The 21,284-nt window shown below is 41.0% G+C and overlaps 1 protein-coding gene across 1 annotated transcript in view; it reads left to right on the forward strand.

Annotated features, from left to right (window-relative positions):
* Positions 1–19,958, forward strand: part of SLC5A12 (solute carrier family 5 member 12) — a 93,847-nt gene extending 73,889 nt beyond the window's left edge. Inside the window, exons 10-15 of the mRNA XM_040410425.1 lie at positions 2,800–2,867; positions 7,224–7,310; positions 10,153–10,352; positions 14,111–14,214; positions 16,954–17,084; positions 19,510–19,958. Coding sequence (XP_040266359.1) covers positions 2,800–2,867; positions 7,224–7,310; positions 10,153–10,352; positions 14,111–14,214; positions 16,954–17,084; positions 19,510–19,671 — 752 coding nt within the window. The 3' untranslated portion in view covers positions 19,672–19,958. The remainder of the gene's footprint in view (positions 1–2,799; positions 2,868–7,223; positions 7,311–10,152; positions 10,353–14,110; positions 14,215–16,953; positions 17,085–19,509) is intronic.
* The last annotated feature ends 1,326 nt before the right edge of the window (positions 19,959–21,284 follow it).

The following is a 21,284-nucleotide window of genomic DNA, read 5'->3' on the forward strand; positions in this document are numbered from 1 at the left end:
TGTCACAGTACAGGGGTAATAAACACAGTGATGTCACAGTACAGGGGTAATAAACACAGTGATGTCACAGTACAGGGGTAATAAACACAGTGATGTCACAGTACAGGGGTAATAAACACAGTGATGTCACAGTACAGGGATAATAAATACAGTGATGTCACAGTACAGGGATAATAAACACAGTGATGTCACAGTACAGGGATAATAAACACAGTGATGTCACAGTAAAATAATAATAAACACAGTGATGTCACAGTACAAGAATAATAAACACAGTGATGTCACAGTACAGAGATAATAAACACAGTGATGTCACAGTACAGGGGTAATAAACACAGTGATGTCACAGTACAGGGGTAATAAACACAGTGATGTCACAGTACACGGGTAATAAACACAGTGATGTCACAGTACAGGGGTAATAAACACAGTGATGTCACAGTACAGGGATAATAAACACAGTGATGTGACAGTACAGGGATAATAAACACAGCGATGTCACAGTACAGGGATGATAAACACAGTGATGTCACAGTACAGAGATAATAAACACAGTGATGTCAGAGTACAGGGATAATAAACACAGTGATGTGACAGTACAGAGAAAATAAACACAGTGATGTCACAGTATAGGCATAATAAACACAGTGATGTCACAGTACAGGGACAATAAACACAGTGATGTCAGAGTATATGGATAATAAATAAACACAGTGATGTCATAGTACAGAGATAATAAACACAGTGATGTCACAGTACAGGCATAATAAACACAGTGATGTCACAGTACAGGGACAATAAACACAGTGATGTCAGAGTACATGGATAATAAATAAACACAGTGATGTCATAGTACAAGAATAATAAACACAGTGATGTCACAGTACAGGGATAATAAACACAGTGATGTCACAGTAAAGCGATAATAAACACAGTGATGTCACAGTACAGGAATAGTGTACATAGTAATCTGACCAGAATGGGATAATAAGCATAGAAAAAACTCATTGATGTCATATGCCAGTGTAATCAATACATAATATCACAATACAGTAATAGTCAAAAAGTAATGCTGCGGAAAAGGGATAATACACAATACGGGGATTCATAGTAAAACTTAGAATTGAGCAAAATTCAGTTTTCTATCATCTCAAGTAATCACTAACTGTACTTGAGTTGAAACCATTTTAGAACTCTTATTTATCAAAGATAAACATTAAATCGACTTTGAAAATAGCCTTTATTAAAAAATCGACCATTTTGTGTCTACAGTTCCTATGCATTTCCATGGTTACAGACTACATAACATACCCTGTGTATTCTGATCCTACAGTCATACTCCAATCCATCTCTCCCTTACTTCTTGATAACATACATTTGATAGTTTAGCAACAAGCAGGGGAGAGATGGAGGAGAGTAGGACTGCAGGGTCAGACTACACCATGTATGTTTTGTAGTCTGTTACCATAGAGATGCATAGATCTGCAAAGGAACTGTACGCCAAAAAATTAGATATTTGTAATGAGGCCTATGTGAAAACTAAGTTATTTTATTGTTTATTTCTGATGTATCAGATCAATACAATAAAACTTGTTGTAAAGGCTGACAGTTTCTTTGAAATTTTGTTTTTGGAGCTAAAATTATGAAATAGTTTTAAACCTTTGGAGGACTATGCTATTTCACCGCAAGGGATGAATATTTTTATATCTTAATAATATGGGAGTTTTGAGATGCAGTGATGCTTATGAACTTGTTTATTTTTTATTGTTTATTTTTATTTTGAGGAAAGGATATGAATTTATATGTATCTACTGTATATATATTTTTAATTTTTTTAAAACTTTTTTTCTCTCTCTTTTACACTTTTTAAAAGTTCTCCTAGGGAACTTGAACAAGCGATCATCATATTGCTTCTCTCATAGACTCCTATACATTAGTATTGAAGTCTAGTTTGCTACATTCCGACGGAGCCCTGCCACAGGAACATAGCTGTGTCTACCTCAGATCCTTCAGGAGGACAGTGACTGCCTCATGGAATAAACAGCTTCCCCTAGAGGGAGCCATTCCAGCCCCGGGAGTGCAGAGCTCCCGGGTTTTTAGCACTCAGATGCCGTGATCACATTTCACCACAGCATCTGGGGGGTTAAGTGTCTGCAATTGGCATTATCGCCTGGTGGCATTGGACTGTCACTCTGGTCCGGAGGGAGTTCTATCTTTAAAGAGACAACATCTGCCGTACATGTACAGTGGATTTTGTCAAGGCGTTAAAACTTAAAGGGGTTATACCATGATTAATGTAAAAAATGAAGATCAGACATCATACTGTATAATAAATGGCAACCCTTTTTCTAGCAAAGCTAAAACCAGCCCTATACCTCACATGGATCCAGAGATCTCTTCATTCATTGTTCCAATTGCCCTGCTAAATTTATTTTAATCTGGAAGCTCAAGTGGCATGTCCTTTCTCAAAGGGCATGTTCTTTCTGCTGCAGCTCTCTCCTAGTAACTGTTACAGCTTCTAGCAGAAGATAGTCAGATGATAGTGTTGGTGGCAGTTGATGAAACTGAGCATGTGTGACCACCCCAGTTATGTTACTGAGGTGGACAGAAAAATAAAGAAAATAACAAACAGCAGACGGCACTATACAGATAGGGTTTATTGAATAACTCAATGGCTACACAACATTTTTAATTGCATGTAATTATAAAAGTATTCAGATCCAGGAGCTGGTTTGTAAAATAAACAATATTTTTGTGGGCTAATGACTTTAATTATTATAATCCTTTGTAATGTTTTAGGTGTCCTGTTTGGTATTCTATGCACTGTGATGGCAGTGGTTGCATCACTAATGGGTGGAGTTGTACAGGTTAGTAAATATTTGCTTCTTGAAGGTTATAAGTGCAGTCAATTTTTTCTTTATTTTCATGACTATGAAGCCATCAAAACTATGAATTAACACATGTGGAATTATATACATAACAAACAAGTGTGAAACTACTGAAAATATGTCATATTCTAGGTTCTTCAAAGTAGCCACCTTTTGCTTTGATTACTGCTTTGCACACTCTTGGCATTCTCTTGATGAGCTTCAAGAGGTAGTCCCCTGAAATGGTCTTCCAACAGTCTTGAAGGAGTTCCCAGAGATGCTTAGCACTTGTTGGCCCTTTTGCCTTCCCTCTGCAGTCCAGCTCACCCCAAACTATCTCGATTGGGTTCAGGTCCGGTGACTGTGGAGGCCATGTCATCTGGCGCAGCACCCCATCACTCTCCTTCATGGTCAAATAGCCCTTACTTTCAACGTTTTCCCAATTTTTCGGCTGACTGACTGACCTTCATTTCTTAAAGTAATGATGGCCACTCGTTTTTCTTTACTTAGCTGCTTTTTTCTTGCCATAATACAAATTCTAACAGTCTATTCAGTAGGACTATCAGCTGTGTATCCACCTGACTTCTCCTCAACGCAACTGATGGTCCCAACCCCATTTATAAGGCAAGAAATCCCACTTATTAAACCTGACAGGGCACACCTGTGAAGTGAAAACCATTTCAGGGGACTACCTCTTGAAGCTCATCAAGAGAATGCCAAGAGTGTGCAAAGCAGTAATCAAAGCAAAAGGTGGCTACTTTGAAGAACCTAGAATATGACATATTTTCAGTTGTTTCACACTTGTTTGTTATGTATATAATTCCACATGTGTTAATTCATAGTTTTGATGCCTTCAGTGTGAATCTACAACTTTCATAGTCATGAAACTAAAGAAAACTCTTTGAATGAGAAGGTGTGTCCAAACTTCTGGTCTGTACTGTATATATATACACTCACCTAAAGAATTATTAGGAACACCTGTTCTATTTCTCATTAATGCAATTATCTAGTCAACCAATCACATGGCAGTTGCTTCAATGCATTTAGGGGGGTGGTCCTGGTCAAGACAATCTCCTGAACTCCAAACTGAATGTCAGAATGGGAAAGAAAGGTGATTTAAGCAATTTTGAGCGTGGCATGTTTGTTGGTGCCAGACGGGCCGGTCTGAGTATTTCACAATCTGCTCAGTTACTGGGATTTTCACGCACAACCATTTCTAGGGTTTACAAAGAATGGTGTGAAAAGGGAAAAACATCCAGTATGTGGCAGTCCTGTGGGCAAAAATGCCTTGTGGATGCTAGAGGTCAGAGGAGAATGGGCCGACTGATTCAAGCTGATAGAGGAGCAACGTTGACTGAAATAACCACTCGTTACAACCGAGGTATGCAGCAAAGCATTTGTGAAGCCACAACACGCACAACCTTGAGGCGGATGGGCTACAACAGCAGAAGACTCCACCGGGTACCACTCATCTCCACTACAAATAGGAAAAAGAGGCTACAATTTGCACGAGCTCACCAAAATTGGACTGTTGAAGACTGGAAAAATGTTGCCTGGTCTGATGAGTCTCGATTTCTGTTGAGACATTCAAATGGTAGAGTCCGAATTTGGCGTAAACAGAATGAGAACATGTATCCATCCTCTGATGGCTACTTCCAGCAGGATAATGCACCATGTCACAAAACTCGAATCATTTTAAATTGGTTTCTTGAACATGACAATGAGTTCACTGTACTAAAATGGCCCCCACAGTCACCAGATCTCAACCCAAAAGAGCATCTTTGGGATGCGGTGGAACGGGAGCTTCGTGCCCTGGATGTGCATCCCTCAAATCTCCATCAACTGCAAGATGCTATCCTATCAATATGGGCCAACATTTCTAAAGAATGCTATCAGCACCTTGTTGAATCAATGCCACGTAGAATTAAGGCAGTTCTGAAGGCAAAAGGGGGTCCAACACCGTATTAGTATGGTGTTCCTAATAATTCTTTAGGTGAGTGTGTATATATATATACAGTACATACTGCCTTGAAAAAGTACTCATACTCCTTGAACTTTTACACATTTTTTTACGTAACACCCACAAACTTAAATGTATTTTGTTTGGATTTTATGTGATAGACCAACACAAAGTAGCAAGTATGTGTGAAGTGAATTTGTATTCATTCCTCTGTATTCTGATGCCCCTAAATAAAATCCAATGCATCTAATTACCTCCAGAAGTTACCTAATTAGTACATATAGTCCACCTGTGTGTAATTGATTCTCAGTATAACTACAGCCGTTCTGTGAAAGCCTCAGGGGTTTGTTAGTGAACATTAGTGCTCAAAAACATAATGAAAACCAAGGAACCCACCAGGCAGGTCAGGGATAAAGTTATGGAGAAGTTAGGTTATATAGAAGTTAGGGTTAGGTTATATAAAAATATTCCAAGCTCTGAACATCTCACGGAGTGCTGTTCAATCCAGCATCCGAAAATGGAAGGGGTTTGGGACAACTGCAAACCCATCAAGTCATGGCCATCCATCTAAGCTGACAGCCCAGGCAAGGAAAGCACTAATTAGATAAGCAGCCAAAAGGCCCATGGTCACTCTGGAGGAGCTGCAAAGATCCACAGCTCAGGTGGGAAAATCTGGCCTTTATGGAAGAGTGGCAGAAAGAAAGACATTTTTGAAAGCAAGGTATATGAAGTCCCATTTGCACTTTGCCACAAGCCATGAAGGGAACACAGCAAACAAGTGGAAAAAAAGTGCATTGGTCAGATAAGACCAAAGTTTAACTTTTTAATCAAAGTTTTAACTAAATGCAAAACGCTATGTGTTTCGGAAAACTGACACTCCACATCACCCTGAACACACTATCCCCACTGTGAAACATGGTGGTGGCAGCATCATGCTGCGGGGATGACCTTCTTCTGCAGGGACTAGGAAGTTAGTCAGAGTTCATGGGAAGATAGATGGAGCTAAATACAGGGCAATACTGGAGGAAAACCTGTTAGAGGCTGCAAAAGACTTGAAACCGGGGTAGAGGTTCTCCTTCCAGCAGGACAACAACCGTAAACATACAGCCAGAGCTAGAATGGAATAATTTAGATCAAAGCATATTTATGTGTTAGAATGGCCCACTCATAGTCCAGACCTAAATCCCATTGAGAATCTGGGCAAGACTTGAAAATTGCTGTTCACAGACGCTCTCCATCCGATCTGACTGAGCTTGAGCTATTTCACAAACAAGAATGGGCAAACATTTCACCGTCTAGATGTGTAACGCTGGTAGAGGCATACCCCAAAAGACTTGCAGCTGTAATTGCAGCAAAAGGTGATTCTACAAAGTATTCACTCAGGGAGGCTGAATACAAATGCATGTCACGCTCTCCAGATTTTTTTTTATTTAAATTTTTGAAAACCATGCATAATTTTCTTTTCACTTAATACATACGTACTTGTTACTCTGTGTTGGTCTATCACATAAAATCCCAATAAAATACATTTAAGTTTATGGGTGTAACGTCAAAATGTGGAAAGGTTCAAGTGGTTGGAATACTTTTTCAAGGTGTATATACTGGTGAAACTCGAAAAATTAGAATATTGTGCAAAGTTCATTTATTTCAGTAATGCAACTTAAAAGGTGAAACTAATATATGAGATAGACTCATTACATGCAAAGCGAGATATTTCAAGCCTTTATTTGTTATAATTTGGATGATTATGGCTTACAGCTTATGAAACCCCAAAGTCACAATTTCGAGGTCCCCTTTGCTCAGGGGGTATGGATTAATTAGCTTTCTAGAGTGTGACACTTTGAGCCTAGAATATTGAACCTTTTTACAATATTCTAATTTTAAGCTGCATTAATGCAATTCCTTTTAATTTACATTACTGAAATAAATGGACTTTTGCACGATATTCTAATTTCTCGAGTTTTACCTGTATATATATATATATATATATATATATATATATATATAATTTTTTTTTTTAATAGTATGTAAACTTAAAAAAAAAGCACAGACTAGAAAAAAACCCTCTCTATAATATAATTCTAGAGTATAGATCTTTGTACTTTCTGTACTTAGCAAGAAAAGAAGGTAGACAGAAGTAACACATGAGAGCAGGATCAGACCACACACAGGAGTTGTTTGTAGTCTGTAGCCATGGAGACTTATAGTTCTGCACTGGAGCTTTATTATACCAGCATAATAGAATCTATTTTAAACAAAGTTGCTTAATTTTGTATTGGGGCAAAAATGAGCTGAAAAAGTGTATACACCCTAAGAAACTAGCGAGTGCTGCTATTTAGTCTACAGAATTATTGATGACTGCCCTTCATTCCTTTTGAATTGTCTTATATCCACAGGCTGCACTTAGCATCCATGGAATGGGTGGAGGCCCAATGTTAGGATTATTCACTTTGGGCATTTTGTTTCCATGGACCAACTGGAAGGTGAGGTCCATCATACATGTCACAATTAAGTTTGCTTTGTCATGCAGGATTGATTGCTATATCCATAGATGTGCAATGTTCTTCATGTTACCTGTTATCTGTTCCCTTATTTCCATATCTTTTGAGATTTTCTAATTGAATAGTAATAGATTTAAGGGATACTTTTGAATCCATCTCTCAAAACTTTCTGTCTGTATTGTCAGCCATCAACGCATAGTGTCCTCAAGGTTTTTATAAAAAAAAAAATGTTCAGGAAGTTTTGGAGTTGGGAAGCAATATTTTTTCCCTGAACATGGGGCAATTGGCATCCTTATTCTGGAACAAAATGGTAGGATTAATAGTTTGAATTGATGGACCTGTGTCTTTTTTCATCTTTATCTACTATGTAACTATGTAAGGCCAATTATTAGGAACAAAAGTTCTTATGAACGCTCGTTCCAGGTGTCTGACCTATGCAAAGAGTGGATGTGCTTTGGACAATATGGAAAGTGAATGGGGGGATGAATGATAGCAATATTGATCCTTTGCCCCTTCTGCTTTGCATTTGGCCATATGAAAAACCTTGTGCTGATTAACTTGTATATCACTGATTGGAGCTCGTTATTAGCCTGTCATCAGTCTATGTAATAGATCCGTAAGATATAAATGTGATATGGCTGCAACGTACCCTTCTGTCATTTATGAAATAGGGTGCAGCTAATCTTACTAGGATTCTGTCATGATTGTGAAGTATCTGTTAGTAAATCATGTTAGTGGGTACTACTGCACTGGCTGAGCAGCACCCACCAATGCTCCCAAGGTGAGCTCCTATACGAAAAATGTACGCAATTTGTGGACCGCACATGACCAGCGCTATATAGAGAATGCCTAAGCTTGTCCATGGTTGCGGACAAGAATAGGACATGCTCTATCTTTTTTGTGGGGCCACGGAACGGAACAACAGATGCGGACCGCAAATCCATGGTGCTCATCTTAAAAGGGTCGGACAGATTTCTTTAAAGAGGTTCTCTGCTTTGGAAAATTAGAGAAAATAAACTGATCACAAAGTTAATGTTCAAAGCGGTTAATGTACTGAACACGTTATGCAGTTAAAGGGTTATTCCCATCACAGACAATGGGGGTATATCGCTGGGGTATGACCCCATTGTCTGATAGGTGCGTTGTACCACCTCTGGGACCTTCACCTACGCTGAGAACGGAGTGGGGAGAATGGTGGCTGGAGGAAGTTGGGTTTCCCGGGATCCGGCCACCGCCAGGTGCTCTCCACATACACACCCTTGCGTGGCCACCGCTCCCATTCATTTCTGTGGGACCAATGGAAATAGCCGAGCCATGGAACTTGAATGGAGGATGGCTGCGCATGTGCACCCCCCATCACCCTTCCCCACTCCGTTCTGGGTGTAGGTAAGGGTCCCAGAGATGGGAACCGCAACTATCAGACATTGGGGGCATATCCTAGCGAGAAAACCCCTTTAATGCATTGCATAATGCCCATTAAACTCAATGGTCTGTCTGTGTAATGCAGTACATGTCAGGTCCTCCAGAGATGGAGATGTTCTTTGTAACTGCTCTCACTCTGGCCAAGAGACGAGTAGCCTGAACAGTACAACCCCTCCCAGAATTTCCTAACAGAATATATGCAAAATGGGCTCTCTGAACTGTAGAATCCCTTTAAGAATATATACGAAATGGAGCACACCCTATAACACCTGACTGGCTGTGTAGCATGGAGCATACCCTATTACCGCAGTCTGAGGGTGCTATTGAACATGCTGTCTTCATGCAGTTTTTGAAGACATGGTCAAGGGAGGTGAACGTCATTTTTTGACGATGCTGCTAGTTTTGGCTTTAAAAAAAGCTGCCTCAAAATGGCATGTGTACCGTAAAAGCAGCCGGACTGCAATCAATACCCTATAACAATAATCAGTCTATATAGTGTGGACCCCCTATAACAGTCGTCTCAATGTGTAGTCTGGAGCGCCCAATCGTCAGAAGGGTCGCCTGACAATAAACTGATCACAGAGGGTGTGCAAGAGCCCTCAGCACTAAGCCATCAGTTCCCCTTCAACACCACCACAGGAGGAATAAAGTATTACATTGGCCCCTTTAAAATCAATGGGGTTTCTGTCTAATGCATTCAATGCCCTGTTCTACCTGAATTTTGAATGCCCTCTATGTAAGGGCATCTGTCAGCAGTTTTGTCCCTTTGACACTGGCTGACCTGTTACATGTGCACTTGGCAGCTGAAGGCATCTGTGTTGGTCCCATCTTCATATGTGCCCGCATTGCTGAGAAAAATGATGTTTTAATATATGCAAATGAGCCTCTAGGAGCAACGGGGGCGATACCGTTACACCTAAAGGCTCTGCTCTTTCTGCAACTGCTATGCCCTCTGCACTTTGATTGATGGGGCCAGACGGATGTAATTATGTTTTCACTGCCTGGTCCTGTCAATCAAAGTGCAGAGAGAGCGGAGCCTCTAGGTGTAACGGCAACGCCCCCGTTGCTCTTAGAGGCTAATTTGCATAAAGTAAAACATAATTTTTCTCAGCAATGCGGGCACATATGAACATGGGACCAACACAGATGCCTTCAGCTGCCAAGCGCACGTGGAACAGGTCAGTCAGTGTCATAGGTACAAATCTGAAGAGAAATACCCATTAACTTGAGGCGACCCATTTAACTGTATCTGTGCAAAGTTGATCAAAGACCTGTGAGATATCACTTTCTGCAAAAATCCCCAATTCAACAAATCCATTCTGCCTCTTATATTGTAATAACAGAGTCCACATTTATCATTTATAACAAATATTTTAATCTTTGCAATCCCTATACCTTTCAGGGGGCTCTAGGAGGATTTTTGACGGGGATCACCTTGGCTTTTTGGGTTGCCATTGGAGGATTTATATATCCTGCTCCTACAACCAAGTCGCTTCCTCTAACTCTAAGGACAGATCAGTGTAAATTGCTTAATGAGACAATCAATGCCACATTGTCCACAGTCCTTCCTACAACTCTGGCTACCATTGATCCTCCAGTAAGGTATGTATCGTATGCCCTTAAAGAGAAAGTTCACATTGTACAGTTCAAATACATTATGTACATATCAAGTTGAGCATCTGCATAAATACACTGCATTACTCATTTTGAGTTCTAGCCCTATTATACAGTTGCAAGAAAAAGTATGTGAACCCTTTGGAATGATATGGATTTCTGCACAAATTGGTCATAAAATGTGATCTGATCTTCATCTAAGTCACAACAATAGACAATCACAGTCTGCTTAAACTAATAACACACAAATAATTAAATGTTTTTATTGAACACACCATGTAAACATTCACAGTGCAGGTGGAAAAAGTATGTGAACCCTTGGATTTAATAACTGGTTGAACCTCCTTTGGAGGCAATAACTTCAACCAAACGTTTCCTGTAGTTGCAGATCAGACGTGCACAACGGTCAGGAGTAATTCTTCACCATTCCTCTTTACAGAACTGTTTCAGTTCAGCAATATTCTTGGGATGTCTGGTGTGAATCGCTTTTTTGAGGTCATGCCACAGCATCTCAATCGGGTTGAGGTCAGGACTCTGACTGGGCCACTCCAGAAGCCGTATTTTCTTCTGTTTAAAGGGTTTCTATCACTTTGTTTCACATAATTAGCTGTCAGACACTAGCGATCCGCTAGTGTCTGCTCTGCCAAACCCTCCTAATATAATTGCTTTTGGGGCAGCCGTTTTGCTAAAAAAAGAACTTTTATTAATATGCTAATGAGCCTCTAGGTGCTATGGGGGCGTCATTAGCACCTAGAGGCTCCGTCTACCTTCACAAACTGCCGCCGCCCAGCGCGTCCCTCCAGCCCACCCATCTTCTCCTGAATGCGATCCTCCCTGTGAGCGCCTGTATTCGGCGCATGCGCAGTGAATGTCTGACCGCTTCCCTGCTCAGACATCTCCACTGCGCCTGTTCCTCGGAGCACTATGACGTCATCGCGCAGGCGCAGTGGAGATGTCGGAGCAGGGAAACGGTCAGACATTCACTGCGCATGCGCCGAATACATACGCTCACAGGGAGGATCGCATTCCGGAGGAGATGGGCGGGCTGGAGGGACGCGCTGGGCGGCGCAGTTTGTGAAGGTAGACGGAGCCTCTAGGTGCTAATGACGCCCCCATAGCACCTAGAGGCTCATTAGCATATTAATAAAAGTTCTTTTTTTAGCAAAACGGCTGCCCCAAAAGCAATTATATTAGGATGGTTTGGCAGAGCAGACACTAGTGGATCGCTAGTGTCTGACAGCTAATTATGTGAAACAAAGTGATAGAAACCCTTTAAGCCATTCTGTTGTTGATTCACTTCTATGCTTTGGGTCGTTGTCCTGCTGCAACACCCATCTTCTGTTGAGCTTAAGCTGGTGGACAGATGGCCTTAAGTTCTCCTGCAAAATGTCTTGATAAACTTGGGAATTCATTTTTCCTTCGATGATAGCAATCCGTCCAGGCCCTGAGGCAGCAAAGCAGCCCCAAACCATGATGCCCCCACCACCATACTTCACAGTTGGGATGAGGTTTTGATATTGGTGTGCTGTGCCTCTTTTTCTCCACACATAGTGTTGTGTGTTTCTTCCAAACAACTCAACTTTGGTTTCATCTGTCCACAGAATATTTTGCCAGTACTGCTGTGGAACATCCAGGTGCTCTTGTGCAAACTGTAAACGTGCATAAATGTTTTTTTTGGACAGCAGTGGCTTCCTCTGTGGTATCCTCCCATGAAATCCATTCTTGTTTAGTGTTTTACGTATCGTAGATTCGCTAACAGGGATGTTAGTATATGCCAGAGACTTTTGTAAGTCTTTAGCTGACACTCTAGGATTCTTCTTCACCTCATTGAGCAGTCTGTGCTGTGCTCTTGCAGTCATCTTTACAGGATGGCCACTCCTAGGGAGAGTAGCAGCAGTGCTGAACTTTCTCCATTTATAGACAATTTGTCTTACTGTGGACTGATGAACAGCAAGGCTTTTAGAGATACTTTTATAACCCTTTCCAGCTTTATGCAAGTCAACAATTCCCAATCGTAGGTCTTCTGAGAGCTCTTTTGTGCGAGGCATAATTCACATCAGGCAATGCTTCTTGTGAAGAGCAAACCCAGAACTGGTGTGTGTTTTTTATTGGGCAGGGCAGCTGTAACCAACACCTCCAATCTCATCTCATTGATTGGCCTCCAGTTGGCTGACACCTCACTCCAATTAACTCTTGGAGATGTCATTAGTCTAGGGGTTCACATACTTTTTTCAACTGCATTGTGAATGTTTACATGGTGTGTTCAATAAAAACATGGTAATATTTAATTATTTGTGTGTTATTAGTTTAAGCAGACTGTGATTGTCTATTGTGACTTAGATGAAGATCACATTTTATAACCAATTTGTGCAGAAATCCATATCATTCCAATAGGTTCACATGCTTTTTCTTGCAACTGTATACTTCAGAGCTGCAGTCGCAATTCTGCAGAACATAAATCTCTCAGTATTTCCTGCTGGGTTATTGTCTGTAAATATGTTTCTGGGAAATTTGATCTAGGAAAACTTACTTTCCCACCACTTTTTAGAGGGTTAGCTTAACCTTTAGGGATCTGTCTGACAATGCAGTGACCCAGTAGATAACTGCTAAAGAGTTAAATGTTGTGATTGATTGCCTAAGAACCGTAATGTTTGAGTATTCTCTTTTACTTGTGCACTGTGATTTCCTAATGGTTATGTATGGGAAATAAAAATTCAAATGGCAGCTTTTTAGTGAGGTTGCTAGGGTGATGGGCTGGCCACACTCCCTGCTTAGAGAGTCTTTGCTGAGCAGACCTAGACCGAGGATGTGTGTGTGAGCTACTGAAAAGTAGGCCTAGTCCAGGGGACATTTGTCCCTGAGACTGAAAGCTGCCAAAAAAGCAAGTGAACTGGGAGACCACCCCAGAGAGAAAGAGAACATACATTTCTAAATGGTTGAGAACCAAAACTGTGCTTGATAAAGACAGTAAGGTAATACTCATTTATGGAAAGAGACTTTACTGCACCTGGAAAGGGTTAATTGCCTCCAGCATTCGCCACACTTCGAGACTGAATGGACATCTGGATGTAAGCTCTGCAGCCCGCAGCCTGGGCATTGCAGAAGGTGTTAATGAGAATGGACTTGCAGGCCTATGGTGATTTTGGAAGTTTGCAAGGTTTATTTAGAGAACTGTGCCTATGTACTGCAACTCCCGTCATCTATTCAGTAAAGAGAGACCTTATTTATTGAAAGCAAACGGGCCAGGTCATTGAATTCACTATCCATCCACCGGTCCTACACCTGTCCTCCTGCCTTTCACTCTGCCAACCATCCACCATCAAAGGTACCCAACTACCACAAGGCAGAAGCCCCCAAAAAGCCCATGGTGTGCCCTGAGAGTAGAAAGTGCAGGGCCCAGAGAGTGCCAGGGTGACAACCAACTGCCACCATGAGAGCTACCAACCCCATCACTGTCACTCAACTACTCTCCTCCTCCTGCTCTGCCCTCCCGGGCTCACCGCAACAACAAGCTTGTTGACAACTTCTTCTAATAACCAAGCTGAATTGTGACTACAACTCTGGAGTATAATTTAGGCTGTAATTCAGCAAAGTAATCAGAAAAGTAATATCATGTATATGGAAATGTAATCAATTTCATGCAGATCATATATTGAGTAGAACACCTTCAAACGCCTGCTAAGATGCTAAGATGGATGTTGAGAGTTTCCACTCTAACTTATTGACAACTTCTTCTTTTCAATCAGGTCAGTGCTGGCGGATAACTGGTACAGTTTATCCTACCTCTACTATAGCGCTGTGGGCTGCCTTGGGTGCATTATAGCAGGGCTTGCAATAAGTTTTATAACAGGTTGGTGAACTCTTTCTGTTTCTACCAATACCTATGGGTCATTTATTTTGGGTGTTTGGTATATATCAGGCATCAGCAGATACCCCCTCCCAATGATTGTGCATGTTTATGATGGAGTGTGCAAAACTAGCTATTGGGCGAAGGAGCTGGCGACTATCTTGTGATTGGACAGCTTTGTAAATTATTTGCAGAAGTTTCAGCAGCTGCATCCATGATGATCAGATGACGTCCACGGGGTTCTGCATTTAGAAAGGTCTGAAGGATAAACCCTTTAAACCGCCCCCCTCTACATTCCACCCCCCTCTACATTCCACTGAGGCCTCTTGCACATGACCGTATGGCTTTTTCAGTATTTTGCGGTCCGCAAAAAAAGTATCTGAAAAAAATACGGATGACATCCGTGTGCATTCCGTTTTTTGCGGAACGGAACAGCTGGCCCCTGATAGAACAGTCCTATCCTTGTCCGTTATGCAGACAATATTAGGACATGTCTTTGGACGGAACGGAAAAACGGAAATACGGAAACGGAAGGAATAACGTTTTTTTGCGGATCCATTGAAATGAATGGTTCCGTATACGGTCCGTATACGGAACGCAAAAAAACGGAACGGAAACGGAAAAATAAATAAATTTGTGTGCAAGAGGCCATAGACTGATCTGGGTTTATTCAAACAAAGAAGGGCTAATGTTTTGCACACGTCTTGCTTGGTCTTTGTGGCTGCGGAGGAGGGACCATTTCTGAGAGTTCTTTCTCAAGCTAGAATGCAGCCCGGACAGCTTACACCTACCAGCCTACAGTAGGGCATGATGGGAGTTGTAGTTTTACAACAGCTGGAGGGCCTCGGGTTGAACATCCCTGGTTTAGATCGTCCCAGGGAAAAGAATGACATTAACCTGTCATGTTATCTGCTCATTTTTTCCGAAAAGTAGTGAGATGATGAGAGCTTGCTCATCTAAGGGTACGTCCACACGTTCAGGTTTCTGGATGCACTATTGAAAGCCAAAACCAGGAGTGAATTCAAAAAAGAGAAAGTCCTATCTCTCCTTGGATGATCCGCTCCTAATTTTGGCTTCCAAAGCTACATACAGAATCCTGATCGTTTGTCCGTACCCTATTCAGTCCTCTACTTCTACATCTAGGTGTGCAGCCACTCAGATGCTGCACCGCTGCAGCTATGTGGTTTTACAGAAAAAATAAATAAAAATAAACAAAACTTTCCCCAGTATGCAATGTTTTATTATGGAGAAAAATAAAAAAAAATGTGCCACATCAATAATGACCCATGCGATTAATTGAACACATTACTTCACAGTAAAAAAAAGTAAAATAGTTTTGTTAAAAAAGTGTTTTCATTGTGCAAGTAGTATAATAGAATAAAAACTATGTTTGATATCAATGTTATTGTATTAACCAACATAATAAAGATTAGTTGTTATTGATACCATACCTGCAAAAAACAAAAACAATGTTGAGACGATTGAGCTTTTATACCCCTTTCTAAATCGTTTGTTAAAAAAAAGTCATACCATTATGCTGCTATAGAGTCTGTGGAACTCCTTCATATAGCTGGTTGTGCTGCTTCAGACGTAAGTCAAACAGCATGCTGCTCCTGGCTCGGTGTGCTCTCTCTGCTCTCCCCCTCTCTTCTCTTAGAGATACCAGTGTGTGGGGTGGTTACAGACCACAATGTGGAAATGGGGGTAAACATCCAAGTCTTGAGTAGTGTTGATCACGAATATTCGAATTTCGAATTTTTATCGCGAATATAGGCACTTCGAAAATTCGCGAATATTTCGAATATAGTTATATATATTCGTAATTTCGAATATTCGAATTTATTTTCCGATTTCTTTTCGATTTTTTTTTTTTTATCAGTACACATGATCCCTCACTGCTTCTAGCTTGTGGGCCAATAAGAAGGCTGCAATATACTTGACTTTAGGAGTAGTAGTGTTTGCGAATTTTGCTCTATATTCGTTTTTTTTGAATATTCGCTATATTGCTATATATTCTTGTTTTAGAATTTTACGAATATTCGAAAAAACTAAGTTATAGCAATATAGAGAATATTCGAAAAAATCGAATATAGAGCAATTTAGCTAATATAGTGCTATAATCTTCTTTGTCTAGTAGTTGTAAGTTGAAAAATTCTCAATAAAAAAATTGAATCCGAAAATTCGAATTGCGAAAATTCGCATATTACACAATCATTACCTTTCCGATTTTTTCAAGAAAAAAAAATCGCGAATTTTCGACGAATATTCTACAAAATAGTCACGATATATCGCAAATTCGAATATGACCCCTGCCGCTCATCACTAGTCTTGAGGGGGGGCAAAATAAAAAAAGCTGCGCTGTGTCAGAGCTGTGCTGTGGCAGGGGGTGAATCAATAGGGGATGTATCTGTAGAGAGAAAAGAGAAAACTGATTCTACTGGGGGAGGTGAGGAGGCAATCGAACCCTCCTCGGCATCAGTGTGCGTCAGTAGAAGTGAGAGGAGATCTCCTTGTCACGCTCCTTTCCACAAATCCTCATCGCCTTGTTGGAAGAGGTGTGAAAAGGATAGAAATGTGTGTTAAACAGGTGATAAATGTGGTGCAATGAATTTCAGTTTTTGACGCAACTTGTGGCAAAGAAAAACTGGCATGTGGTCAATAGTAAATTTGCTCCACTGTGTTTTGTAAAAGTAAACGCTATATTAAAAGTGCACACTGATATGTCTTCTATCTGTTCTTTAGGTCATGAGCATGGAAAGAATGTTAAACCGCTATTTATTAGACCGATCTGCAATCTATTCTGCTTCTGGTCAGATAAGTACAAGAAGAAGTGTTGGTGTGGCGTCCGACACGATGAAGAGGATGAAGAGCTGGTAATGGCACCTTTAGTACTACCCACATAGATAGAGGGGGTATCCCGGTTTTGTGAGATTGATGACCTATCCTCAGGATGTTGTCAATATCAGATTGGTAGAGGTACACATTTTGGCACCCCTGTCTCTCAGCTGTGTGAAGGGGCTGTGGGGATGTTATTCTGATGCCTGATTGGAGTTGGGAAGGAATTTTTTATTCCTCTAAAGTGGGGAAAATTGGCTTCTACCCTACAGTTTTTTTTTTGCCTTCCTCTGGATCAACTTGCAGGATAACAGGCCGAATTGGATGGACAAATGTCTTTTTTCGGCCTTATGTACTATGTTACTATGTTACTAGTGCGAGAGATGCATTATATTTAATGTTTACCTGCACAGAGTCTACATTGTAGTGGTGATGCAGGGTGGAATGGTCATACGGAATGCACACGGAGAAACTTCAGTTTTGTTGCGCACCCATTGAAATGAATGGTTCCGCATACGGTACACCAAAAAAAAAAAATGGAACAGACACAGAAAGAAGATACATTCACGTGCATGAGGCCTAATCCTCAGTTGGAGAGTTTTTTAATGCATATCATAAGATAAGGGTTCCTGTATTACTTATCATAGAACTGGACTTTTCCTTTGTAAAACAATGATGCTCAAAAACAGACCCAAAATACGAAACATACCCTATTGTTTTTGCTCTAAAGGCCATGCGGAGTAATAGGGAAGTTATGAAGGATATTGTCAAAACGGGAAGGGCAGATAGCAGCGATTTTTCTTTTTAGATGCATACCTAGACACTTGATGAGGTTTGGACTAGACATGATTAATTTCCTGGTTACCATTGTTTCATATAAAGAAACAGTATTTTACCAAAAAAGACGGTGGAGTCTGAAATATGGATCAATATAACATCCTCCATGGCCTTAAAGGGGTTTTCCAGGATTTTACTACTGATGACTTGTCCTCTAGATACGTCATCAGTATCTGAACGGTGGGGGTCCAGGGAGGATATCTTGTCAAGTCCAAAGGGTTACTCAGGAGGCAGAGTTGGGTTACAAATCTAAGGTCAGAAATCCATCAGAATATAGAGACAGAGGCAAACTAATAAAAGAAAACCAATCACAGGCAACCTGTGGCCAGCAGGTTGCATGTTTAAATAGGCCGCGCTTCCAGGTCACATGATGCGTCTGATGTCATGTGACCTGTGACATCAGGTCTCCTAACGTACATGCGCCACAGGGAGACCCAGCCTATCTCCTGGCATCCACATGCCGGTGGTACTGCAGCAAAGCGCGCTTGCCGGCGAGGAATATTACAGGTGGTTTGGAAGAATGAGGGACTGGGGGCTGGGATCTTGGGGACATCAGTGGTGGGGTCCCCAGCGATAACACTATAGTTGATAGGTAATAAATGTTCTTTGTAGGAAAAACCCATTTAAGAGTTCATTGACTTTGAAGACAGTAGACATAAGTTATTCAATGCAGATTGCTATGGTATTCCAAAAAAAAATTTGAATCGGTGGTTGTGCGACCTCCATCACACGTGCCGATCTCTTGATCCCAATAATGAAAAGAACAGAAGTAGCTTCTGCGTTTTTCCTCCTGCACTGCAACATTGTTCCCTTTAGGGCGCATGCAGACAACTGTGCCGTATTTTGTAGTCTGCAAATTGCAGAACCGCAAAGCACGGATGCCGCCTGTGGCGGCCCATTATAGGAATGCTTATTCTTGTCCGCGATCAGAATTGGACGCGCTCTTTATTTTTTACGGAACAATGGGTGCAGGAAGCTGTCCGCATCTTTTGCGGCCCCATTGAACTTAATAGGTCTGCACCCGTTCATCAAAATTGCGGAACAGATGCAGATCCATTCATACGGCCATGTGAATAAGCCCTTACTGAAATTAGTTTTTTTTAAATCTTATTGCAATTCCCTGAAAAATGGATGCAGAGTACCACTGGACAAAAACATTTTGTAGATCAGTGAAGGTCCAGACAGTGGAAAGTGATGGCATATTCTTTGTACATTCAACCACTTCTGATGGTGAACCTGATATATCAGTTCCTATTGAGATATGTATTTATTTACACACGCCCCTGAGGAGCACCATTCATTTCTACGGTGGTCCTTGGCACTTAGGATACGTTCACACGGCAATGCAGAACCATTGAAGGCTATGGTTCTATTCACACAGCCAATTGTTTTAATGGATCATGAGTAGCTGCCGATATAAAATGGATATATACTATTTTCACGGACCGACAGCCAACATACAATTGAAGGGGACCGTTTTTAATGGCCATTATTTAGAAAGCATCTGTTAAAAAAACTGCTGTTAAACACAGGCCGTTTTGCGTTTTTTAATGGCCATTTTTCTTTTTATGGTCTTATCAATTTACCCTTACAATGTGTTTTAATATGTTTTTTTTTTTTTTAAAGGATGATGCTGCTTTGAAGAAAGACATTAAGATGACTCCAGTTCAAGAAAAGCAAATAGAAAGCTCATTCGATAGTGACTCCTTACAAAAACGACCACTTGGTTATAATCCTGAAGAAAAATCCTATACAAACACAGATTCAGAGAAAGAATGCCGAATGTAGATAAATTATTGGTTACTTAGTGTCTTGCAGCACTAAATGTACATACAACCACCATCATCGGAAATCATTATGGCTTGAGGATCTCATTTTGCTGTCTTCTAATTTTGCTCATACACTAGAGATATTGCACAGAATTGCTGTACAGTATTTATCCTTTTTTTTTTATTCATCATACGTTTGATAATGTAATATACAGGACATTGGACAAAATATGCCATACATGCCCTCATTATTGTAGGCCTTGGAGAGAATACAACTCATGATTAATAAAGATTTCTTGAAGACTCCATTTTCAATCCATTTGCATATAAATATGAAGTTCTTTCATATTTTGTTGAGAAAACTCTAGTGGAGATCTGTCTGTGTCACCCACCTTGACAGAAAATACCAGTGGCTCTTATAGATTTGATCGTTTACTTCCAATCCACAGAGCAGGCAAAATAGTGACTGCTTTCCAGCATTTGAGCCAAAAAATAAGGTACGTTTCCAATGTGTTAATATTTTTTTTTACGGAGATGAGGGGATCCAACAAAGGGAATGCTGCATCTTGTGTACACAACAGAATTAAAATATACTACTAGATTGCAGTGTACTAGCTGGATTGTTTAGGCAAAATGTCTAGAAACTATATTCATGGAGAATGACATTAGATAGTAGATTTAGAAAAGCTGTGCCCTAGTACCAAATGGAGCTTAAAAAGAAATGGCCTTGCAAATAATAGAGCTAGGGAGTGAGTGATTTGAATAAAGAGAAGTTGAGAAAGGTGTTGTCTAGCACATAGTAGAGTTTTGAGAAGGAGTGGTCTTGTGCATAATAGACTTGGAAAAGGAAGACGTGACTTGGCACATAGTAGAGTCTAGGAAAAAGTAGTCTCCACTTTGGAAAGAGTTTGGAAAGAAGGGGTCTGGCACATAGTACAGTCTTGGAAGGAGTGGTCTGGCACATAGTATTGTATGGTTAGGAGTGATCTGGCACATAGTACAGTCTGGGTAGAAGTGATCTGGCACATAGTAAAGTTTGGGAAGGAGTGATCTGGCAAATAGTAAAGTTTGGGAAGGAGTGATCTGGCACATAGTAGATGTCACGGATCAGCAGATGTGAACCCACTGTGCCACTGACTGGCTATACTCTGGAGGGGAGTGTCTAAGCAACTACCTGGTTTTCACTAGAGCCTCAGATGGTGAGGATAGACTTGAGCCGTTAGGGCAATTGCCAGGAGCTACTCCAGAGCAGTCCCAGAGTCAGAGGCAGCTAGTCTCGGCGGACCAGGAGATATCTGAGTAGGTACCAGCAGTACAGTGTAGTCAGGCAGGCATGGTCGTTACCAGGAGCAACAGTGCAGGATCAAGGATGAAGCAGAAGCGTAGTCAGACAGGCAAAAGATCAGGGCAGGCGGCACAGGTACAGGTCATGCAATCCGGATCAGCAACAGGAGAGTCAATGCAAATAGGCAGGGAACAGATGAGAAGCAGAGTCCAGGAACGAAGCGTAAATCAGGAACTAGCAAGCACAAGGACCTTGACACTGAGGCACCTGGGAAGGGGGCAGAGCCACCTTAATACTTGCTGGAGAGCCTGGGTTGGTCAGTGAAGTCACAGGACCCAACCCTGCAG

This window comes from Bufo bufo, chromosome 10, assembly GCF_905171765.1.
Source record: "Bufo bufo chromosome 10, aBufBuf1.1, whole genome shotgun sequence".
Lineage (NCBI taxonomy): Eukaryota > Metazoa > Chordata > Amphibia > Anura > Bufonidae > Bufo > Bufo bufo.